Here is a 20,830-nt window from a genome sequence, read left to right as displayed (position 1 = left end):
TAACCGAGCCACCCCAAGAATTTTTTTAAAGGCATCTTTCAGTGTGGAAACTACTTTTCCACCCAATTTTTTTAAGATTTTGAGAGAAAGCGAGCATGAGCAGGGGAGGGGCAGTAGAAGAGAGAGAATGCTAAGCAGACTCCCCACCTAGCACAGATCCCAGCATGGGGCTCAATCCTGCAACCCTGAGATTATTACCCGAGCCCAAATCAAGAGCCAAAAACTCAACGGACTCAGCTACCCAGGCACCCCCGTTCTTTTTAATTATATACATGGTTTCCCAGCATCAGGGAGGAATATTCAAATGCCAAAATTCACCCCTAAGTGCCCCCCTCATCTGCCCCACCCCCCTGGTTGCCCAGGGTAGGTTTGTGAAGCCTTAAGAGGCCTGAAAAGGTTTTCTTCAGAGATTATTAAACATTGTTATCATTCCCATGATACAATCCGTCTCCTCTTGTGGCTGTCCCACCAGGAACCTGTGCTTAGTCCCCCTGGCCACCCACCCGCCAGGCCCCATGCCCTCCAGGATCTGACTCCAGTCTTCATTCTTGGGGAGATATCTTTAATGAAGATGTTGAAGTATTTAGGGGACAAACGGACTCTGCGTACAAGTTCCACACACAGGCTGTCATGGGCGGCTGTCAGCGAGACTGGACAGTAGTGCCCCGGCATCTGGGTCTGCAGGATGGCAGGCAGTAGCAGGAGGGAGAGAGTGGGCCTGGGGTGCTGCCCTGACACGCTATGTGGCCCTAGGCAATTTATGTAACCTTTCACCTTAATGGCTCCTTTGTTAAAAAAAAAAAAAAGGGTGGGGAACACCCATCAAGTACCTTGTTGAATTCTTGTGAAAAATACTTTAGACACATACAAAATGCGAAGTGCATGCCTGGTTCACCGCAGCTGCCATACAGAGCTATGTTGTTGTTTTCAAGTATATTCACTTATGTAATCTCATGGGGCTCGAACTCACAATCCTGAAATCAAGTCACATGCTCTTTGGACTGAACCTGCCAGACACTCCCAGAGTTCTTATTTAGAATTCTATCAGGTCGTAAAACCCCTGGGGCCAGCGGCAGTGCCTGGCACTGTAACTAATCATCCAACATTAATGGAATGAATGAAGGAATGAATGAGTGGAAGGAGCGGAGGGAGGGAGGGAAGGATGGACAGATGGATGGATGGGCAAGAAAAGGAATGAATGGAAAGGATGGACAGGTGAAGGAGAGAATGGGATAGAGGGAGGGACAGACAGAGGAAGGTAGGCTGACTGGCTCAAGGCTTAATTCTAGGGAAGCAGGCACTGACCATTTCTTTCAGGAAACTGCTGCATCGAGAAGAAATACTGAGTTCTGAGGCCCGCACCGGGGTAGCCCGAGGACATAGCGGGAGACCCGCTCAGAGAAACGTCGGCAAACTACTTGTACTATATTTAAAAAAGCGGAATCCAGAAAGCTTCTGCTCTTTCTCTGATGGGGACACGTGGGTCCTGACTTGCGTGCTGTCATATACCCCCAGCCCCTCAACCCCTGCTACGAGGAAGGGGCACATGAAACACCCCTCTGAGCCCAGAGTGATGGGGGTACAACGCAGCGATTGCTGGATAGAGCGTGTGCGTGTGGTGGGGGGTGGGCAATGGACTATTCTCACTTCCCAGGGCGGCTCTGTCCTCAGCACCACATGCTGCTTCCCAGGCCCCCGGACAACCCTGTTTGAGCAGAACCGCAAACAGATCCAACCGCGTAAGGCAAAAGCAGGCAGGTTAATGAAACCAGCGGAGGTTTTGGGGGGCATTTTGGCCCCTGTCTGTCCTAGACATATTTGGAGGGAAGGTGGGGTGCTTCTGAATTTGAGGCTGCGGACAGGAGACCCTCAGGCACAAACCGTCAGGCCCAGGGGAGACCCCCGGCTCGCTCAGCAGCCCCCTTCCCGGGTCCAGTTTCGGGCGTTGACGAAGAGCTGGAGCCAGGGGGAGGTGGTCAGGGTGTCAAACGGGGGAGGTCGCCATGCCCACTGCCACGGCCTCACAGCACGCTCAGGGTGTGGCATGAGAGCCAGGTGGCGGCCGTCGAGGGAGCAGATGCCAGCCACGCCCCCTGGGGACCCGTTGGGGTTCATGGGGTACTGTTCCGTGGGCTGCCCAGCATCGTCTGCCCAGTGCAGTGGCGCCAGGCCCATGGCTTCGATCTGGGCTTGGAGCTCCGGGGAAGAAAATGCCATGTAACCTGCAGGGAGGGGAAGCAAGACAAAAGGGAGGGCAAACTCCCTCATGCCCTTCACCCACCCTGGCCCCCACCCCCGACCCTCCCTCCACCTTCTGGAGGCTGACCTTCCCCGTGAGCACTCCACACGGGCAGCACGGCGCCCTCCATCCCTCGCAGCATCAGGGCTGGCCCGGGCCCCACACGCACGCTGGCCCAGCGAGACTCGAAGCGGCCGGACAGGTTGTGGCGCAGCACGAGGCCAGGAGGGGTGGGCCAGGAGTCGGGGCCTGGCTCCTCGGCCTCCTGGGCCTCCTTGCTGGGGCTGCCTCCCACCCAACCCAGCAATGCCAGCAGCTGACAGCCGTTACACACGCCCAGGCTGAAGGTGTCGGGCCGCTTCCGGAAGCGCCTCAGCTCGGCCCCGGCCAGGGGGTGGAAGGTCACAGCAGCCGCCCACCCTAGGAGGGAACAGGGTCATCAGGGTGGGGCCTGGCATGGAGGTGGGTGGCTGCTCTTCCATCCCTGCCATGACCCTCCCAGACCCCAACACACGTGCACGCACACAAACACGTACACACACACAAACACATACACACACACACCGATGCACACACGCACATACCCTCTATAGGGCAAATGCAAAGAAAACAGGTTTATCTGCTTAGATGTTGCCAATCGTGGCCCAGAGATGGCCCTTAAGTTTTTTGGCCTGGCCAGCAGAGCACTTTCAACGTTCTTTATTTAACTCCCTAACATTTAAAAATAAGATTTCATATAAAAATCTGGATTCTAGGCGCGCCTGGGTGGCTCAGGTGGTTAGGGATCTGCCTTTGGCTCAGGTTATGATCCCAGGGTCCTGGGATCGAACCCCGCATCAGTGGGGAGCCTGCTTCTCCCTCTGCCCCTGCTTGTGCTCCCCTTGCTCTCTCACTCTCTCTCAAATAAATAAAATCTTTAAAAAAAATTAAAAAGTAACCACCCGGGGCGCCTGGGTGGCTCAATGGGTTAAAGCCTCTGCCTTTAGCTCAGGTCATGATCCCAGGGCCCTGGGATCAAGCCCCACATCAGGCTCTCTGCTCAGTAGGGAATCTGCTTCCCTCTCTCTCTCTCTCTGCCTGCCTCTCTGCCTTACTTGTGATCTCTGTCAAATAAATAATAAATAAAATCTTTTAAAAAAAAAGTAACCACCCAAAAAAACCCTGGATTCTTGGCTTCTCCTGGAAACCAGAAAGATCTGGCCATGCTGGGCCCGCCCTCGGAGAGCACAATCTGCATGAAGCAAAGACGCCTTTAGATGGGGCCCGTGCCACCCCGTGCCACTCCGCCTCACATCAGTCACCCCCGGGGCCTGCTGCTAGCATCCGGCCCGGAACGGATGTACTCCCCAACCCTGGCGCTGCGGAGGTGAGAGACCAGCTCCAGGTCAGGAAGAAGGGAGCCATGGCACCCCTGCAGGAGTGTGCGGGGGAGGGAGCAGGCAGACGCGTAACACCTACCTTTGGCAGAGCCCAGGACGTCCGCGTAGCTGAAGCCACCCACAAAAGCCACACCACGGAACGTGTCCAAGCCGATTGCCCCAGAGCACAGGTCCTGCATGGTCACGTCCCACACCTGGCAGGACGGGCAGGGGCAGCATGGGCAGACACAGCCCGAGGCCCCGCCCTGGCCCCGGCTCTGCCAGCCACCCCGCTCACCTCAAACCCGGCCAAGTGGAAGGCATCTGCCATCTCGCGGTCTCCGTTACTGCCCTCCTCTCGCAGGATGGCGACTCGGGGCATGGGACCACCTGGTGGGGAGGAGGAGTGTCTCTAGGCCAGAGGCCTCCTTCCCTATCACAAAGTTCCCCCACACGCCTTTTCTTGTGCAGGCCCAGGCGTCTAGGCCTTGCGTTCTGCCCCTGAGGCTGAGGGTCGGGGAACGGGGAAGCCGGGACGGCACAGGCTCCCTCACCAGGCTCGTGGGACACGGACACTTCGGGGAAGGTCAGGGGCAGGCAGTAACTGGGCCCCGTGCGCTCCCGCAGCCCCTGCTCTTCCTCTGCCACACAGCGCGGCTCCGTCTGCAGCCGGTCCAGCTGGAAACTCGTCTCTTCCCACACGGCGCGTAGCTGCCCAACAGTGTCCTCCAGAACCACCGCCCCATTCACAGACACTCGCACCTGCAGGGAGGGGCGCGTCTCTCAGGGCCAGGAGTCAGGAGGCTGCCCCCAGGGCTGGTGCAGGGGGGCCACGGCCTCCCCGCCATGCACCGTCCAGCCCTTCCTCACCAGGGCGTGGGGCCCGGCATCGCCTGTGGGACCCAGCTCCAGGCAGCGGAGTCCAGCAGCCCAGTAGCGCTCCAGCACTTGGCCCAGGTCTGCCTCCTGCACCTCCAGCACCAGGCCCGGCTCCTCGGCGAAGAGCACCGGCAGCACTGGGAGAACGAGGTAGGGGCACAAGGGTGACTGGGGGACACCACGGATGCGGGAGGGTGGTGGCCAGCAGTGGCTCTGGGCTGAGGGACTGGAGGCGGGGATCGGGGGTAGGGGGTGAGACAGAGGGACCAAGGATGTGGCCTCAGGGTCTACGGCGGGGGTGGATCCCAGATGGCTGAGTCACTGGGCTGAGAGGTCAGAGAAGATAGCCAAGGACTTGGGAATGGGGTTGGGGACGCTCCATTTTTTTTTTCACAGAATGCGGGGTCCACAGAGTGGGGCAGGCAGCACAGGCCCAAGTCTAAACCACCTGCTCCTCACCGTCAACCCCTGGGGCAGGCACATCCACCTCTATCCCACAATTCCCAGCAAAGGCCATCTCCAGCAGGCAGGTGATGAGACCCCCATCACTGACATCATGGCCTGAGCAGAGGAGGCGGTCTGGAGGAAGGAGAAAAATGCTTAGCAGCCTCAGGGCCCAAACCCCCTTCTAGAGGGTAGGTCCCATGTGCGAATATGGGCATGCTCCAAGAACCGGAGACCAGGGTGATGGACCCTGCTTGCGCCCGCTACTTGCTCCAGCAGTGAGTGCCTGCTACGTGCCAGTCACATGCGCCCTCTGCCCCAAGGCCTCACTCACCTCTCAGCAGGCCCTGGGTGACATTAAAGGCATGCGCCAAGTTCTCGGGGACGTCCAGGTTGGGAGGCTGCTCGCCCAGCTGTGAGAAGCACTGGGCCAGAGCCGTGCCCCCCAGCCGGTGCTGCCCAGGGCTCAGAGGCACATACAGCAGACGGCCTGCGGAAACAGGGCAGGGGTGAGGGGGCGGGATGGCTCAGAACGCCCCCCTACCACCGGGCTCGCAAGTACTGAGGTTCCCGGCATGTGGGCAGACCCATAGACCCCCAGTCCCAGAGCCAAGACAAGGGGCCCAGACCTCCCAAAGCCGACCCCAAACAGAGGACCCAGCTCTGAATGCACAGTGCAGGGAGGATGGGGAAGTGCCCATACCTCCCCCTCCAGGATGCTTGAGGTCTGGGGTTACAGTGGCTGTAATGTCTGGACAGACAGCGTAGGCTGAGATGACCAGCGATCCTGTAGAGCAAGGAGCACAAGAGTGGGGGTGCCTGAGAGGGTGCAGTTGGTGGAGTCTCCAACTCTTGGCTTAGGCTCAGGTCATGATCTCAGGGTACTGAGATCGAGCCCCATGACCGGCAGGCCCCACACTCAGTGGGGAGTCTGCTTCCCCTCTCCCTCTCCTTTCTCCTTCTGCCCCCTCCCCTGGCTCTTGCTCGCACTAATTTAAAAAAAATAAAAAATAAAAAAATAAGGTAATCACAGACCCATACCCCTGAAATATGTAATAGATTATATGTTGATTTTTTTTAAATTAAAGAAGAAAAAAGGAGTAAGAAAACGAGATGCCAGCCCAGCTCCACAGGTCTGCCCCTTTCCCACGACTCCCAGGCCCTACCAGGAGCCCGCACTGTCTCAGAGCCAACCCGGGCAGCCATGCTGAGAGAGTCCTTGCCACCATCCACTGCCACGCCCAAGGCCGCCATCACTGCCACCATAGCTTCGCAGGCCTCGGCCAGAGCCGCGCCCTCTCCTGGGAGCTTGGCGGCCCACATCCAGTTCCCGCTGCATTTCACATCCTGGGGAGCGGGGGACACAAGTGCGTCAGAGACAAGGTGGGGAGTCTGGGGCGGGGGCAGAAGGGCTGGGAGGTCCAGAGCAGGAAGGGCCGGAGGCAAAGGCGAAAGGTGGAGACGGACCCCCCGACCCCGGGACTCACCCGGAGGTCGGTGACCAGCGCGAACACCAGGTTGGTGAGGGCTTCGGCCACGGCCAGGCGGGCAGCCACCTTGGGGTCCAGCAGGCTCTTGACAGGCTGCTCTCCTAGAGCGGTGGCGGCCCCGACAAGCTCCTGGTGACTCAGGGCCACGACAGCCACATCTGCCAGGGGGGTCTGCAGGGCTCCCACACACTGCTGCTGGGCCACCAGGCCGCCCACGGAGCGGTCCACCTGCAGAACCAGTTGCGGTTGGCAAGGGGCCGGGGCCAGGGATGCCAGGGTGGTGGGGGAACAGGCGTCATCACAGGCATACAGGCCTCAGGCGGTGGGAGCAGGAGAGCCGGCCCACAGGGTCGCTTCTCCCTTGGGCCTGCTGAATTCCCACAGCCTCGGGGAGGCCAGGGGCGCGGGAGCAGCGGGAAGGGGACAGAGACCGCAAACTGGACCTTGTTGGTGAGGTAGCGCTTGCTGGCCACGGCAGGTAGCCTCAGAACGCGCTCCAGAGCCTGGCGCACACGGAGACCGGGGGGCAAGGCCAGAGGCTTCTGCACAAGGAAACTCCTCTGGAGGAAGAACTCCTACGACACAGAAGGTGACAGGGGTGTGAGAGCAGCTGCGGAAGTGCTGGGCACAGACGGGACAAAGCACGTGTCGGGCAAAGGGCGATCGGAAGAGCTGGGGCAGAGAAGGGAGGAAAGCCGGCCTCCCTCCCACCCCCACGTACCTTCCTAGGCATCTTGCCCAGCACCCAGTCCAGCTCCAGGTCCACAGGGGTTGGGGGAGACAAGGGGGAGCCATCCTCATGGCCATTTCTTCCAACAGGGCACTCGCGATCGTCCACCAGCACTATCTACAGCCACAGAGCGCAGAGTGGAGGAGACCGTGAACCCGAGCAGGGAATGCTTTCAGAAAGCCAGACAGAAGTGCCCTCTCCACCCTCTGTCTGGCTTCTCTATTGAGTGCCTGCCCCTGGCTGCCTCCTATACGCTGTCCCCCAGTCTGCGTCCCACCGACTCCCATTCTCCTCTCCTTTTCTCCCCCAGACGGCTCTCCCTCCCTCCAGCCCGGACACAGGCAGCTCCGAGCCCACGCGCTGCAGTCACCACTGACTTCCCCGGCCTACTCACCCTCTTGTCCCCAGTGATGGTGCCCACAAAGCAAGCTGGACAGCGTTCCCGGGCGCTGACACGACTGAGAAAGTCCCGGTCAAGGGGCCTCAGCAGAAGAGCATTCGACTCCTGGTACTCGGCCCCCCAGATTTCCAGGGCGTTCAGGGTCGGATCCCCGAGCTGCATCCGGGAGGGAGGAGGAAAGGAAAGGGTCAGTGGGCACTGCCCCGTCTCGTCTTTGCTAGGAGTCTGGGCGCAGAGGGTGGGGGGAAGAAGGCTGGGGCCGTTGGGGAGGGGAGAGGGCCAGACCTCAGGGAAAGACGCCCACCTGGAAGCGGCTGGTGTAGATGACAGCCCCGGCGGGGTCACTGAGCTCCTTCAGGACGTTGCCTAGTGAGAGGGTGTGGGGGAAAAGGGGTGAGGCAGCCATGGTCAGCCCCGGCCTCCAAAGGAGCCCCGAATTCTGTGCACCCTGCAGAACTGTGGCTGCACCCCACCCCCCAACAACCATCCCGTGGTGGCGGGCTCCCGCTCCGCCCAGTGCCAAGCCTCTCCTAAAGGTACGGGGGGTAGAGAATGGGACCCAGGGCCGGACGGCCACTTGTAGACCCTCAGTGCCTCAGCCTCAGTGGAACCTGGCAAGAGGCCAGGTCCCTCATCCCAGTCCCTGTCCTCACCATTGCCGCCAGCGCCCTGATCGTGGAGGCTGCAGATGGGGTTCCCCCTGGAGGCCTCCACACAAGCCCGGATCACACGGTTCATCTTTTGTTCCATCTCCGGGTCCCCCCGCTGCACGGCCCCGAAGTCCAGCTCGCTGGCATTGTCGCCCTGCACCTGGGGCAAGAGATGGCAGAGCTGGGCTAGAGGGCTCTGGGAGTTCACGTGCTACCGAGGCCCAGGGCCTAACAGCATCAAGGACTCTGCCCCTGAGCTAGTCCCACTCACCTGCACAGACGACGCGGCTCCACCCCCAACTCCGATCCTGTAGACAGGCCCCCCAATCTTCACCACATCCATGCCTATGGGGAAGGAAGGCAGAGTCAGAACATGGGGGAATCCAGCAGGAGGAGCGGAGGCGTGAACAAGCATTCGGATGACAGAAGCGGCTAAGAGGGGACAGCAATGACTATGACAGACATTTGTGTTCTTCGGGGGAATACACTCTGTGCAAGTCACGCTCTAGCTTTACCCACACAGGAGCAAAATCAAACACTGCCGCGTCACCTGTGTTACCAAAGACAGGAAACGCCGTTGACCTCTGAACAACACTGGGGTTAGGGGGTGCTGAACTACCCAGTAAAATATGCGCACCGAACGGTCAACTCCTGCAAAAATCAACTACTCAGAACCTACTATCAACCAGAAGCTTTACTAATGACGGTCGTTTAATAATAAATGATAGAAAATAATAAACTGGGGCGCCTGGGTGGCTCAGTCGGTTAAGCCGCTGCCTTCGGCTCAGGTCATGATCCCAGAGTCCTGGGATCGAGCCCTGCATCGGGCCCTCTGCTCAGCAGGGAGCCTGCTTCCTCCTCTCTCTGCCTGCCTCTCTGCCTACTTGTGATCTCTGTCAAATAAATAAATAAAATCTAAAAAAAAAAAAAAGGGTAATAAACTAATAAAAACCAATGAACAACACATATTCTGTGTGTTACACAGACGCTGTGTTCTTACACTATATGTCACACTGTACTCTCACAATAAAGTAAGCTAGAAAAAAGAGAACATTCAGGAAATTAGAAGAAAGATACATTTACAGGCCTGTCATGTATTTATTGAAAAAATTCACAGACAAATGGACGTGCCCGGCTCGAACCCGTGTTGTTCAAAGGACCAACTGTGATTTAAGGCTCACAAGAGAGAGCTGATTCATCGATTACGGTATATCTGCACACTGAAACACTATCCCCCCCTCAGAAGAGGATCACATACGATTTTGTGTATTTATCAATACGACATGATCTCCAAGATATATTGCTAAGGGAAAAGAGCAAGGTACAGAATTATGGGCGCCCCTTTATAATTGCATCAGGAAAAAAAAATAACAGAAATAAGTAACAGCAGAGCTGGAAGACTTATGCCCGGAAACCCGTTAGTAGACCTAAACGAAGGGAAACAGAGCTCGTGTGGACAGAGGAAAAGGTTTAACTCTCTTATGATGGCTGTGTTCCCCAAACTGATCTGCACTCAGCCCAATCCCTCTCATAATCTAGCTGCCTTTCTCACAGAAACGGAGCAGCCGATCCTAAAATCTGTATGGAAACATAAAGGACCTAGAACAGCCAAAACAATCGTGAAAAGGAGGACGAAATTGGAGGACCCACACTGCCGGCTTTTAGCATTTACTACAAAGCTGTAGTAATCCAGACAGTGTAGTTCTAGCTCAAGGACTGATACATGGATCTATGGGCTGCGAACCGTGAATCCATAAAGGACTCTTACGTTATGGCCAGCTGATTTTTGTTTCTGTTCTTCTTTTAAGTAGGCTCCACACCCAACATGGGGCTTGAACTCACAACCCCAAGATCGACAGCTGCGTGCTCTATGGACTGAGCCAGCCAGAACCCCTGGGGCAACTCATTTTTGAACAGTCCCAAGACCATTCAGCAAGGCACAAATGAAGAGTCTTCAAGAAGTGGCGTTGGGATGACTAGATATCCACGTGTAAGAGAGAAAAGTTAGACTCCTACCTCATACCATGTTAAAAAAAAATTCACTCAGAATGTATCAGAAAAGCATGTGGGTGGCTCAGTCTATTAACTGTCTGCCTTCAATTCAGGTCATGATCTCAGGGTCCTGGGATCAAGTCCTACATCGGGCTCCCCACTCAGCAGAGAGCCTGCTTCTCCCTCTCCCACTCCCCTATGCCCCGCTCATGCTCCCTCTCTCTCTCTCAAATAAATAAAAAACCTTACAAGAAAAGACAAACAAAAAAAAAAGTATCAGAAACCTATATGTAAATGCTATAATAACATGACAAGAAAACACAGCTGTAGTTTTTATGAACTTGGCTTAGGCAATGGTTTTATTCACCTTGACATCAAAACCATAAGCAGCAAAAAAAGGTAAGAGATAAACCTGACTTGACCAAAACTAAAAACACCTGTGCTTTCTTTGTAAGACATCACGAAAAAGTAAAAAGAGTAGGAAAAAATACTTGGAAGTCATGGATCTATCTAATAACCGTTTAGCATCCTGAATACATAGAACTTTTATAACTCCACACACACACACAAAAACCTGTTCTAAAATGAACAAAGAACCCCCCCCCAAAAGACAAAGAATCAGACAGACATTTCACACCAAGGAAGATCTCTAAATGCAGGTGGAAAGATGCTCAACTTCGTTAGCCATTATGGAAATGCAAACCCCAACCACAACAAGATGCCACTTCACGCCACAGGGTGGCTAGAATCAAAGACCCATAACAGGAGTTGGTGAGGATGTGGAGAAATCAGAACCCTCCTACACAGCTGGTGGGGGCCGAGGGGGAGTGCAAAGTTGTTTGGGGACGAGTCTGGCAGTTTTTTAAGAAGCTGGACACGGGGGGGGGGGGGGCGCGGCGCCTGGGTGGCTCAGTGGGTTAAAGCCTCTGCCTTTGGCTCAGGTCATGATCCCGGGGTCCTGAGATCAAGCCCCATATCAGGTTCTCTGCTCAGCAGGGAGCCTGCTTCCTCCTCTCTCTCTGCCTGCCTCTCTGCCTACTTGTGATCTCTGTCAAATAAATAAATAAAATCTTAAAAAAAAAAAAAAAAAAAAAAAGCTGGACACGGTTACCGTGGGAGCCCCCATTTCCACTCATAGTTCTACAGACTGGAGACATGAGAACCTATGGGCCCAGAAAAACACATTCACGTGTGTTTACAGCAGCACTACCCACACCGGCTGAAGAACCCAGGTGTCTACCATCTGACGCATGGACAGACACAGAAGAGGCCTGGCCCTGAAAAGGGATGACGGTATGGTTCATGCTACCATACAGAGAGTTCTTGAAAGCACGGTGCACAGTGAAAGGCGCCAGACACCAAAGGCCACATCCTGTGTGATTCCATTTACACGAAATGTCCCGAACTGGCAAATCCACAGAGACAAAAGTCGTGGGCCAACGCCAGGGGCTAAGGGAGGAAGAGACTGCTAACGGGTGTGCTGGTGACAATGACATTCTGGAATTAGTGAGGCTTGAAGCACAGCTTTGTGTGTATCCTAAAAAACCTCTGCCTTGTACCTTGAAATTCAAGGTACACGGATTACATTTCAATAAGTGCCTGTGTTATTTGTTTTTAAAAAGGGACAAATTTGCATACAGGTCTGTTCCTAGATAGAGGGAAATCTCTCTGGTAGGTGCCTAAGTCACTGGCTACCGCTGGTTACCTCTGGGGAGAGAAACTGGGAGGTCAAGGGAAGGACACTTTTCACTGTGTGACCTTTTCTACCTTTTCTGAACCACGTGAATGGGTCACCTCTTCCAGGAAGGCAACCTGGTTCTTATCTTGACTGCAGCACACAATGGGGCCTACCAGATGTTTGCCCCCCTGAACTGGGCAGGCAGATAAAAAGGCCCCTGGAGCACGGCAGGCGCTGAACAAACAGGGGTGCCCCTCCCCTACCGCAAGGGAGGAAACCAGGGCGCGCACAGAGGCAACACAGACCCAGCACCCCCCTGGCAGAAAGCCCTGTCCTGCCTTGGAAACCTGCACTGGGCGGAGGGCCACGAGCCGAGAGATGAAAAGCCAACCCAGGGAGTGGCCTCTCAACTCCCCTCCTGCAGCGCTGGGGGCATCACTGGCTGGCGCTGCAGGGAAAGGGCGGTGGCTCATACCTGGCTCTGGGGGTTCCTTGCTCACGTGTTCAGCTTCCATGGACCCGATGCCCCCGCTGAACATGATGGGCTTGATCCACTCACGCCGCTGGCCATCAGGGAGCTGGAGGCCCAAGGAGCGGGCGAAGCCTGGAGCGTGGACACCCCAGGGAGACAGGACAGAGTGCGGTCACCCAGTGTCCTCCAGCGCCCACTTGGTCACACACCACCCCCACCTCTGGTACTCGGTGTCCGTAACCCTCGATAACCCCAGCCTTACCGGCCAGCACTGGCTCCCCAAACTTGTTGCCGTAATCAGAAGCCCCATTACTGGCCTCAATGGCGATCTCCAGGGGTCTGGCAAAGTTCTCAGGATACTGGAAGTTTGGATCCTCCCAAGGCAGGTTATAACCTGGAAGGAAATCAGAAAGTTGGCTGGACCATTAAGACAGAAGACAGAGGGGCCAGAGTCCTTCACAAAGAGTCTAACTAAGCTGCCAAGACCACCCATGCGAGTAGAACGTCCCATTTTAGGAACCTGTTTCAGGAAGGTGTAGGGCCTACAGTATAGCACCAACCTTGCTCCCCAGCTCCCACGCCAGCCCTCCCTCTGAGTCTCAGGATCAGGGTTCTTAAGGCTAAGAAATTGGGATTTTGGGGGCACTAGGGTGGCTCCGTTGGTTAAGCGTCTGCCTTTGGCTCAGGTCATGATCTCACGGTCCTAGGATCAAGCCCCGTGTTCCAGTCCTGGCTCAGTGGGGAACCTGCTTCTCCCTCTTTCTCTTTCTCAAATAAATACATTTTTTAAAAGAAAGAAATTGGGACTTTGGGGGCAGGTGCAGTCACGAGACTGACCCAGTATCATGTTTCCTTGCTGAGCAGGTGCTAGTTTATAAAGAAACTGGCAGTTGTGCAAAGCCTTCCTGGTGACTTGGGTTTCCCCTGGCCTAGAGTCCTCCTGGTGACAGCTGGTGACAGGCCAGCTGCTCCAGGGCCCTGCCTCCCAAGAAACAGCACCCAGGAGGACCTAAGAGACAGAAGTGCTCCACTACTGCCAGGGCAAGGGAGAGATGGCAGTGAGGACAGTGGTGGGACCTGGGATGTGCAGGTTTCCAAAGCAATAGCCAGCGGTGCCAGCCACCACGTGGGCCCCACGGCCTGTGCACTGGATGTCTCGGATCCGGCCTCCAGTACCCGTGGTCGCACCACTGAAGGGGGCCACTCCTGTAAAGAGATGGGGGAGATGTATGTGTACCAAAGAGACAAACCCCAGCTCTGACCACCCCATTAAAAATCAGGATGGGGGCCCCCTGGGTGGCTCAGTGGGTTAAAGCCTCTGCCTTCGGCTTGGGTCATGGTCCCAGGGGCCTGGGATCAAGCCCTGCATCGGGCTCTCTGCTCAGCAGGGAGCCTGCATCTCTGCCTACTTGTGATCTCTGTCTGTCAAATAAATAAATAAAATCTTTAAAAAAAAAAAAATCAGGATGGGGTGCCTGGGTGGCTCAGTCGGTTAAGCGTCCGACCCGATCTCCACTCAGGTCTTGATCTCAGCATGATGAGTTCAAGCCCCAAGTTGGGCTCCATGTCTAGCATAGAGCCTACTTTAAAAAAAGAAAAGAAAAGAAAAAAATCAGGGCAACCAGCCTCCCTCATTGTTTTTCCCAGGCCTAGCCTGGAGGACCTTCCCTCTGCTCCACATTCTGATCTCACTGACCCATCCCTGGGACCCGGCTCACCTGTGGGGAAGTTGTGGGTCTCCGCTGTGAAGACAACGTGTCTCAGGGCCCGCTGCTGCCGGAAGCAGCTTGGCTGTGTGGGGTCCTCGGGCCGTAGGAATTGGACTTCTTTCCCCTGGATTGCGCTGCGGACACATTGGCCGTGGACCTTGCTTCCTTCACACAGCCTCCCCTCCCCTGTGCTTGCCATCCCCGCTGGCCTAGGGCACAGCCCACCTGCTGTTGTCACAGAACTTGAGGACGTTGTTGGGGTTCGAGGACGCCTGGGTGCTCATGATGGACTCAAAGAGAGAGTGTGCCAACTTCTGCCCGTCCATGTGGAGCAGCCCCTTGAAGAACCAGTGTCGGCTGTGTTCACTGCAGGGATGATGTGGGGAGGGAAGGACAGGGAGAAAGCTGGGTCACTTCACACGCCGTGCTGTCTTCTCAGCAAGCAGCACCAGTTAACGGCCAACTCTTTAGTAAAGAACAGGTCAGAATAGATTCCAAAAAGCCTTAACCTTCAAATGTCCTCTCACTGTGGACTGCGCAGATCCTAAGTGAATCTGAGGTTGAGATCTGGGTGTAAACTACACCCAGGAGGGGTGGGAGGAGGAGCCCGGGCCCTCAACCAGACTCAGGGACACCCCACAGCCAGAGGAGAGCACAAAGGCAAGTCCCTGTGCTCTTCCCTTCCAACCTCCATGGGCTCACACTTCAGAATGACCCCATCCGCCCCCCGACCTGCCCCACCTATTGGACTGAGCCAAGTCGAAGGCCTCCACAGTGCTGGGGTTCCGCTGGAGCTCCTGGAAGCGTTTGGTGTAGAAATCCAGGTCCCAGGAGTCTAGGGCCAGGCCTAGAAGACAACCCGGGAGAGCTGACTGGAGGACTCGGGACACCAGGTCCCAGGGCTCAGTTCCCTGTGACCGACCTCACCTGTGCCTCCCTCCCAGGCATCCCGGCTCACCCAGCTCCTGGTTGGCCTTCTCGAGGGCATGCTGGCCCTCAGCGAGGATGTTGATAGAGCTGTTGAGGGGCGTGGAAATGCTCCCAAGGGAGAAGCTCTGGATGGGACAGGGGAAGTGCTGTTCCGTCATCCGGTCATGGAGGGTGGCCAGGGCGATGGCCTTCATCTCAGCTGATGGGGGTTGGGCGAACTGGGGCAAACACACACATACACACGACTGGAGGTGAAAGGCTCAAGTCTGGACAGAATGGTACACGCTGGATCTTCCCACTCACGAAGGGCTGCCCACGGCTCATCTGCGTGGTCCCCATGCACCGATTACTAAGACACGCCCTGTGCAGACACGAGCCCCTGTAAGGTGCACAGATTAACAAGGGGAGCACAGTCTGGACTTCCTTCCCATTTAGCCCTCAACCTGGAAGTCTCAGACACTGAACAACCTGCAAACAGGACAGACCTAAGGTCAAGAGTTCCTCCCACTTTTTCCCGAGTTCAGGATCTAATCTCTTTTCCTTTTAAGGTTTTATTTATTTATTTATCTGATAGAGCCAGCTAGAGAGGGAACACAAGCAGGGGCAAAGGGAGAGGGAGAAGCAGGTTCCCCGCTGAGCAGGGAGCCTGACCTGGGACTCCATCCCAGAACTCTAGGATCATGACCTGAGCCGAAGGCAGATGCTTAACCGACTGAGTCACCCGGGCACTCCAGGACCTCATCTCTTTGATCTCTGGCCCAGCTCCTCCTCCCCCTCACCACGGGCAGCCAGACGCCTCACCGAAAGCAGGTAGCGCCGGGTGGTCTCCACACGATCCACAGCCCCCAGCCCAGCGGCCCAGCACACTGACACGACGTTGGTGGATGCTGGGGTGGAGAAGTTCAGCCTGAGGAGTGGGCCAGCTGGTTAGGACCTGAGACCACCAACAGAGAAGGTGGATTCCCCCCGACCCCTGTCCCGCTGACCTCTCACCTCTGTCCCCCCCCAGACCTGGGCACCAAGAAACCTGCTTTGGAAGGTCACTCAAATCAAACCGGACCTGTCTTTCCAGCCCAAAATGCTTGAATTTCTACCTCTCAGAATGCAATCTGTTCAACTTCTAGAACGTGCCTGGTAGCTGGCTCAGTCTTTCAAAGACATCTTCCCTAATGGGGAAGGCACATGTACGGCTTTCTAAGCAGGGAGTAGGATGAAGTGAAGGAAAAACAGATCTGTCAGGGGTGGCAGAAGAAGGAAGAGGAACGGGAGTGGAAGAGGCGGGCAGTGCGTTTGGAAGGGAGGTTTGCTTGAGAACACGGAAGGCATTTACCCTGGGCTGAGCCACTCACCTAGGCCCAACCTCCAGCAGCAGGTCATTGGAGTCAGGATGGAGCCAGGATTCCAGAGCAACGTCCCCCGGTAACAAGGGGCAGCCAAAGAGCCACATCAGCTTTTTCATCTCCTCGGCACTCGGACGTGACTTGGCTGCAGGGAGACAGGACAGGGATAGCCTGAGACCCTCTTCCTGGCTGGGCACACCTCTTCCCCAAAGTCCAAAACTTGGCCCAACCTGTCCAGTTCACGTTGTAGCACAGCTCTGTCTTGACACCCTGCAGCGCTGGTAGCTGCCCTTGGAGCTTTTGCTGAATGTGTCCGGAAGCTGCCTTCTCATGGCCAGAGGGATGGACATAGAAGTGAAGAACCGAGGCCATCGCTGGAGGTGCCCGTTGTGGAAAATGACTTAGGTCCCTGAAAAGTAATCAGCTATCACCTGTCAAACTGATTTCAGATTTCCAAGACAGCTGAGGCCTTGGAGGCATTAGGAATGGGGTGGGGGAAAAGGGAATTCAGAGAGACGAGGTACTCTGAAAACCAGCTTCATCCTGCAAAATGTGGCAACAGGGAATACAGGTACGTCCTGGGCACACGATCCTTGAGCACCTGCACGTTGCTGGGCCCCAGGCAAGGTCTTAGGAACACTGCTGTGAAGAAGACAAAAACCATTTCTGCCCTCACAGACCTTGTGTTTTACTGAGGGGGTCAGGCAAACGCCCAAACATTTCTAGTCCAGTGTGGACAAGGCCGAGAGACTGCGGCGACCAGCCTAGCACTATTAGGGAGGACTTAGGGAGGAGTTAGGGAGGACTTTCTGGAAAAAATAGCATCTAAGTGTAAACCCACATGATGAGCTGGACGGGCCCAGCTGGTGGAGTCAGATGACATAGTTCTTCCGCTATGCCTCTGCCTTCTGGCTGCTCTTTCTCAGCCACCCGTCGCGGGCCTGCCCTTCACTCTCTTCTGTCTACATGCTCTTCCGAAGTGTCTTCCAGACTTGTGGCCTTAAATACCACCAGGTAGATTGAGCCAATGAAACTGCCAGGATTCAACCATTTTTGACCCAAAACAGCAACTTCATCTCATTCACTATCTGCCAACAGATTCCGGAATTTATTTAACCCTGACTCTCCCTGACACTCCAAAACTAGTACACTAACATGCTCATGTGGCATCTCCACGTCGATGTCTCATAAACACCGATGGCAGTCTGTCTGGGCCAAAACAGAAAATCCGACTTCTCCTTTCTCCAGACTGCCTGTTCTCCCAGTCTTCCCCATTCAATCAGCACTATCAAAGCAGCTGCTCACACCCAAAACAGTCAATCTCGCTCCTTCTTCCTGAGCCCTCTCTATATCCAATTCATCAGCAAATCTATTTCCAAACATATCCCAAATCTGTCCACATCCTTTCGTCTCTGCTACCATCGCTCTAGTTCAGGTCACCACCATCAACCACTCGAGGCCCCCCGAATAAGACCCGATTCCACTCCTGCCCCAACCACACGCCATTTGCTACACTTCAGCATAGTGAGATCATAGCTACTCATCACACACGATATAAGCTTCTAACTCAGGACCCTGGCTCACCTAGCCTGGCCCCCTGCCCACTTCTCCAGCCCAATTTCACACCACGATCTTTTTCACCCACACCACCCCACCACACTGGCTTCTTTTCTAACTTGCCAACCTCAGTTTTGGAAGGCAATTTTCTCATCCAGATTATTTGCACGGCTAGCACTTTTTTTTTTTTTTTAAGATTCTATTTATTTATTTGACAGAGAGAGATCACAAGTAGGCAGAGAGGCAGGCAGAGGGAGGGGGGGAAGGAGGCTCCCTGTGCAGCAGAGAACCCGATTCGGGGCTCCGTCCCAGGACCCTGGGATCATGACCTGGGCCCAAGGCGAGGCTTAACTCACTGAGCCACCCAGGCGCCCCGGCTAGCACTTTTTTTTTTTTTTTTTGAAGATTTTATTTATCTGACAGAGAGAGAGAGACAAGCAGAGGGAGAAGGAGAAGCAAGATCCCCGTTGAACAGAAGGCCCCATGATGCAGAGCTCAATCCCAGGACCCTGGACCAAGACCTGGGCCCAAGGCAGAGCAACCCAGTTGCCACGGCTAGCATTTTCTCATGTAGATTGCTGGTGAAATCACCTTCTTGGAAAGGACTTCCTAAACCCACTCCTCTGAATAAGCCACTATCAGACATCCCTATCTTGATTTCCTATATAGTAATTTAGCAGTACCTGGAGTTGTATTTACTTAGTATCTTACATGTTACTTTACTTAGCACCTGACATTTTAATTTATTTAAAACTCTACCTTCCCCACTAGAACAAAATCTCCAAGGGGGCATGGACTGTAGCTGTTTCATCACCATTGGATTGTCAAGGCTTGGAAAAATAGGTGGGATCTAAAAGGGGGGGGAGGAGCCTAATAAATAAATTAAATTAAAAAGGAAAAAAAAAAAACCCTAGTTTTTGTAGAGTGACTGAAGGAACTCTTGATGTCCATCCCTCAGGAGCCACTCCCGCCCTTTCAGCCCAGGCCTCATTTCAGGGAGTGATGCCGGATTCAATTCTCAGCGCTCCCCACCCCATTCTGATCACCCTTTCTAAAGCTACGCCCGTCACCGTTGTCCTTTACACCGTAACTGCCACAGGATTTATCCCATAGAAACGATTTGCCTTATTAGAGCTATTAGTCACGCGCCAAGAAGGCAGGGGCAGGGCTGTCTACATCACGGCTGTACCCCCAGCGACTAGTAGGACATAAGCAAGGCAGTCGGCAGGTTTTGTTGCTGGAGGGAACTGGGTAAGAGGAGCGGACTTTGACTAGGGTGGGGGGAGTCTCCCGACTCCAGTCCACGGACCGCGCGCATGGTCGCAGGAAAGGGCCCCGAGCTGAAGGCAGCTCGGCCCGCTGCGGAACCAGGAGCAGCCTGCATCAGGCCCGGGATGGGTGGAGAAAGAAAGGGATGCAGCAAGCAAGATAGCATGGACAGCCCGGGAAAGCAATACCCACGTGAGAAATTTCCAGGGACAGAGTTCGTGGAAGTATGGCGCAGGCGGTGACTCATCCAAGCGAGCCACGGGAAGAGGCGGGCCCTGATGGCGCCCCGCCCACTACCGCGAGCCACCGCGCCAGAGCCTAGGTGCGTAGGCTTAGCGAGCCACCAGGCGGTGCAGTTAGGGAATCTCTCCCCAGCGGCGCTGGGGTGGCTCAGTCGGTCCGGCGACTGCTTTCAGCTGGGGATTTGATCTCACGGTCTGAGATCAAGCCTCACTCTGCTCAGCGGGGAGCCTGCCTCCTCCTCCTCTCTCTTTCTGCCTGACTCTCTGCCTACTTGTGGTCTGTCAAATAAATAAAAATCTTTTAAATAAATAAATAAATAGGCAAGGACTTAAATTACAAAAAAAATGTAAAAATATTAAAAATTCCTTTGGAAACTTCCTTTATCTTTACCCTCAAGATACAGGCTGGCAATCATCCCCCGAGCATATGACCCACCAATACACGTATGAAGGGTCTCATGACCCCACAAGGTATTAGAAACCTTGCTTCCAAACCGCTGTCCCCAACCTCCTCCCAACTTGAAATTTATAATGGGCCACTCCTCATGACCCCAGTGCAGCTCTTTCTGCCCATGGCACGTGTCCCCATGTTTTAATAAAATCAGCTTTTTGCACCAAAGATGTTTCAAGAATTCTTTCTTGGCTGTCGGCTTTGAACTCTGACATCTTTTCTACATCATAGCCATGAAAGAAAGGCATCTGACAGGGCAAAGGAGGCCACAAGTACAGTGTTCAGGAAGAAAGGAAATGAACACTTTGTTCTCTCTCCTGTTCTCAAGTTCCCACATAAACGGTTTTTGTCTCTCATTTGCCAAGCCTAATCTGAAGCCTGAGGGCAAGGAAGCTGGAGTGGTGTGCTAGGGCAAACACAGTACTTGGCAGAGTGGTCTTTTTTTAATGAGTCAGACAACAAACAACTATTCAGAGTAGAAGGTGAAAATCTTTATCTTCATCTCTCTCCTTATTCATTCCCCTCCTCGGTTCAGGTTCAAGAAAAGGTAAGGCAAGTGAGGCACCTAGGGTGCAAAACTTATCTTGGTTTCATTCCCTTTAGGTACTCCTTGGCTCCATCCAGTACCTACCTTCCAGAAGGTTCCAGAACTTTCCAGGAGCCTTAGTTTGCTCAGCTCTCTGGTCCTATTTCCTTCACATTTTCTTTCTTTCTTCCTTTCTTTCTTCCTTTCTTCCTTTCTTTCTCTTTCTTTTCTGTGTGTTTGTGTTTTAAGTAGGCTCTGTGACCAAGATGGGGCTTGAACTCACTGTTATGCCCCAATAATGGGTCCGTGATTAAAGGAGACTGATACAAAGCGAAGGTCAAGCAAAGCTTTATTTCGCGCCAAGCATCAATCTAACCGAACGTTCAGGGCCGCACCTCTTACAAGAGAGGGTGACCCTTCTCTGTTTCACAGACTAGCTTTTAAGGGCAAAGGCCATGCGGTCAGGCCTGGCCA

The 20,830-nt window shown here is 54.6% G+C and overlaps 1 protein-coding gene across 1 annotated transcript; it reads right to left on the bottom strand.

The window, feature by feature from the left end:
• Positions 1-541: 541 nt before the first annotated feature.
• PFAS (phosphoribosylformylglycinamidine synthase) lies at positions 542-19,416 on the bottom strand. Its single transcript, XM_044249046.1, has 28 exons — positions 19,330-19,416; positions 16,542-16,720; positions 16,321-16,456; positions 15,773-15,878; positions 15,000-15,189; positions 14,783-14,888; positions 14,267-14,407; positions 14,051-14,175; positions 13,410-13,538; positions 12,595-12,726; positions 12,336-12,464; positions 8,462-8,535; positions 8,194-8,350; positions 7,845-7,906; positions 7,535-7,696; positions 7,132-7,257; positions 6,854-6,985; positions 6,408-6,638; positions 6,087-6,267; positions 5,624-5,707; positions 5,255-5,410; positions 4,936-5,055; positions 4,468-4,613; positions 4,152-4,359; positions 3,896-3,987; positions 3,698-3,812; positions 2,327-2,659; positions 542-2,222 (listed from the first exon to the last, which is right to left on the bottom strand). The coding sequence occupies exons 2-28, from the start codon at positions 16,681-16,683 to the stop codon at positions 1,912-1,914; spliced, it is 4,026 nt and encodes a 1,341-aa protein (XP_044104981.1). The 5' UTR covers positions 16,684-16,720; positions 19,330-19,416; the 3' UTR covers positions 542-1,911.
• Positions 19,417-20,830: the final 1,414 nt, after the last annotated feature.

Source organism: Neovison vison, chromosome 5, assembly GCF_020171115.1.
Source record: "Neovison vison isolate M4711 chromosome 5, ASM_NN_V1, whole genome shotgun sequence".
Taxonomy (NCBI): domain Eukaryota; kingdom Metazoa; phylum Chordata; class Mammalia; order Carnivora; family Mustelidae; genus Neogale; species Neogale vison.
Note: the sequence above shows the minus strand (reverse complement) of the source record. Positions and strands in the feature narration are given on the sequence as shown.

Bases quoted from the DNA above. Each gene is read 5' to 3' on its own strand.
- PFAS (XM_044249046.1), bottom strand. From the start codon at position 16,683: ATGGCCTCGGTTCTTCACTTCTATGTCCATCCCTCTGGCCATGAGAAG. The intron at 12,465-12,594 runs GTAAGGCTGGGG...TCCACGCTCCAG, and splicing joins TGGGGAGCCAGTGCTGGCCG to GCTTCGCCCGCTCCTTGGGC. The intron at 4,360-4,467 runs GTGAGGAAGGGC...CCCTCCCTGCAG, and splicing joins ATGCCGGGCCCCACGCCCTG to GTGCGAGTGTCTGTGAATGG.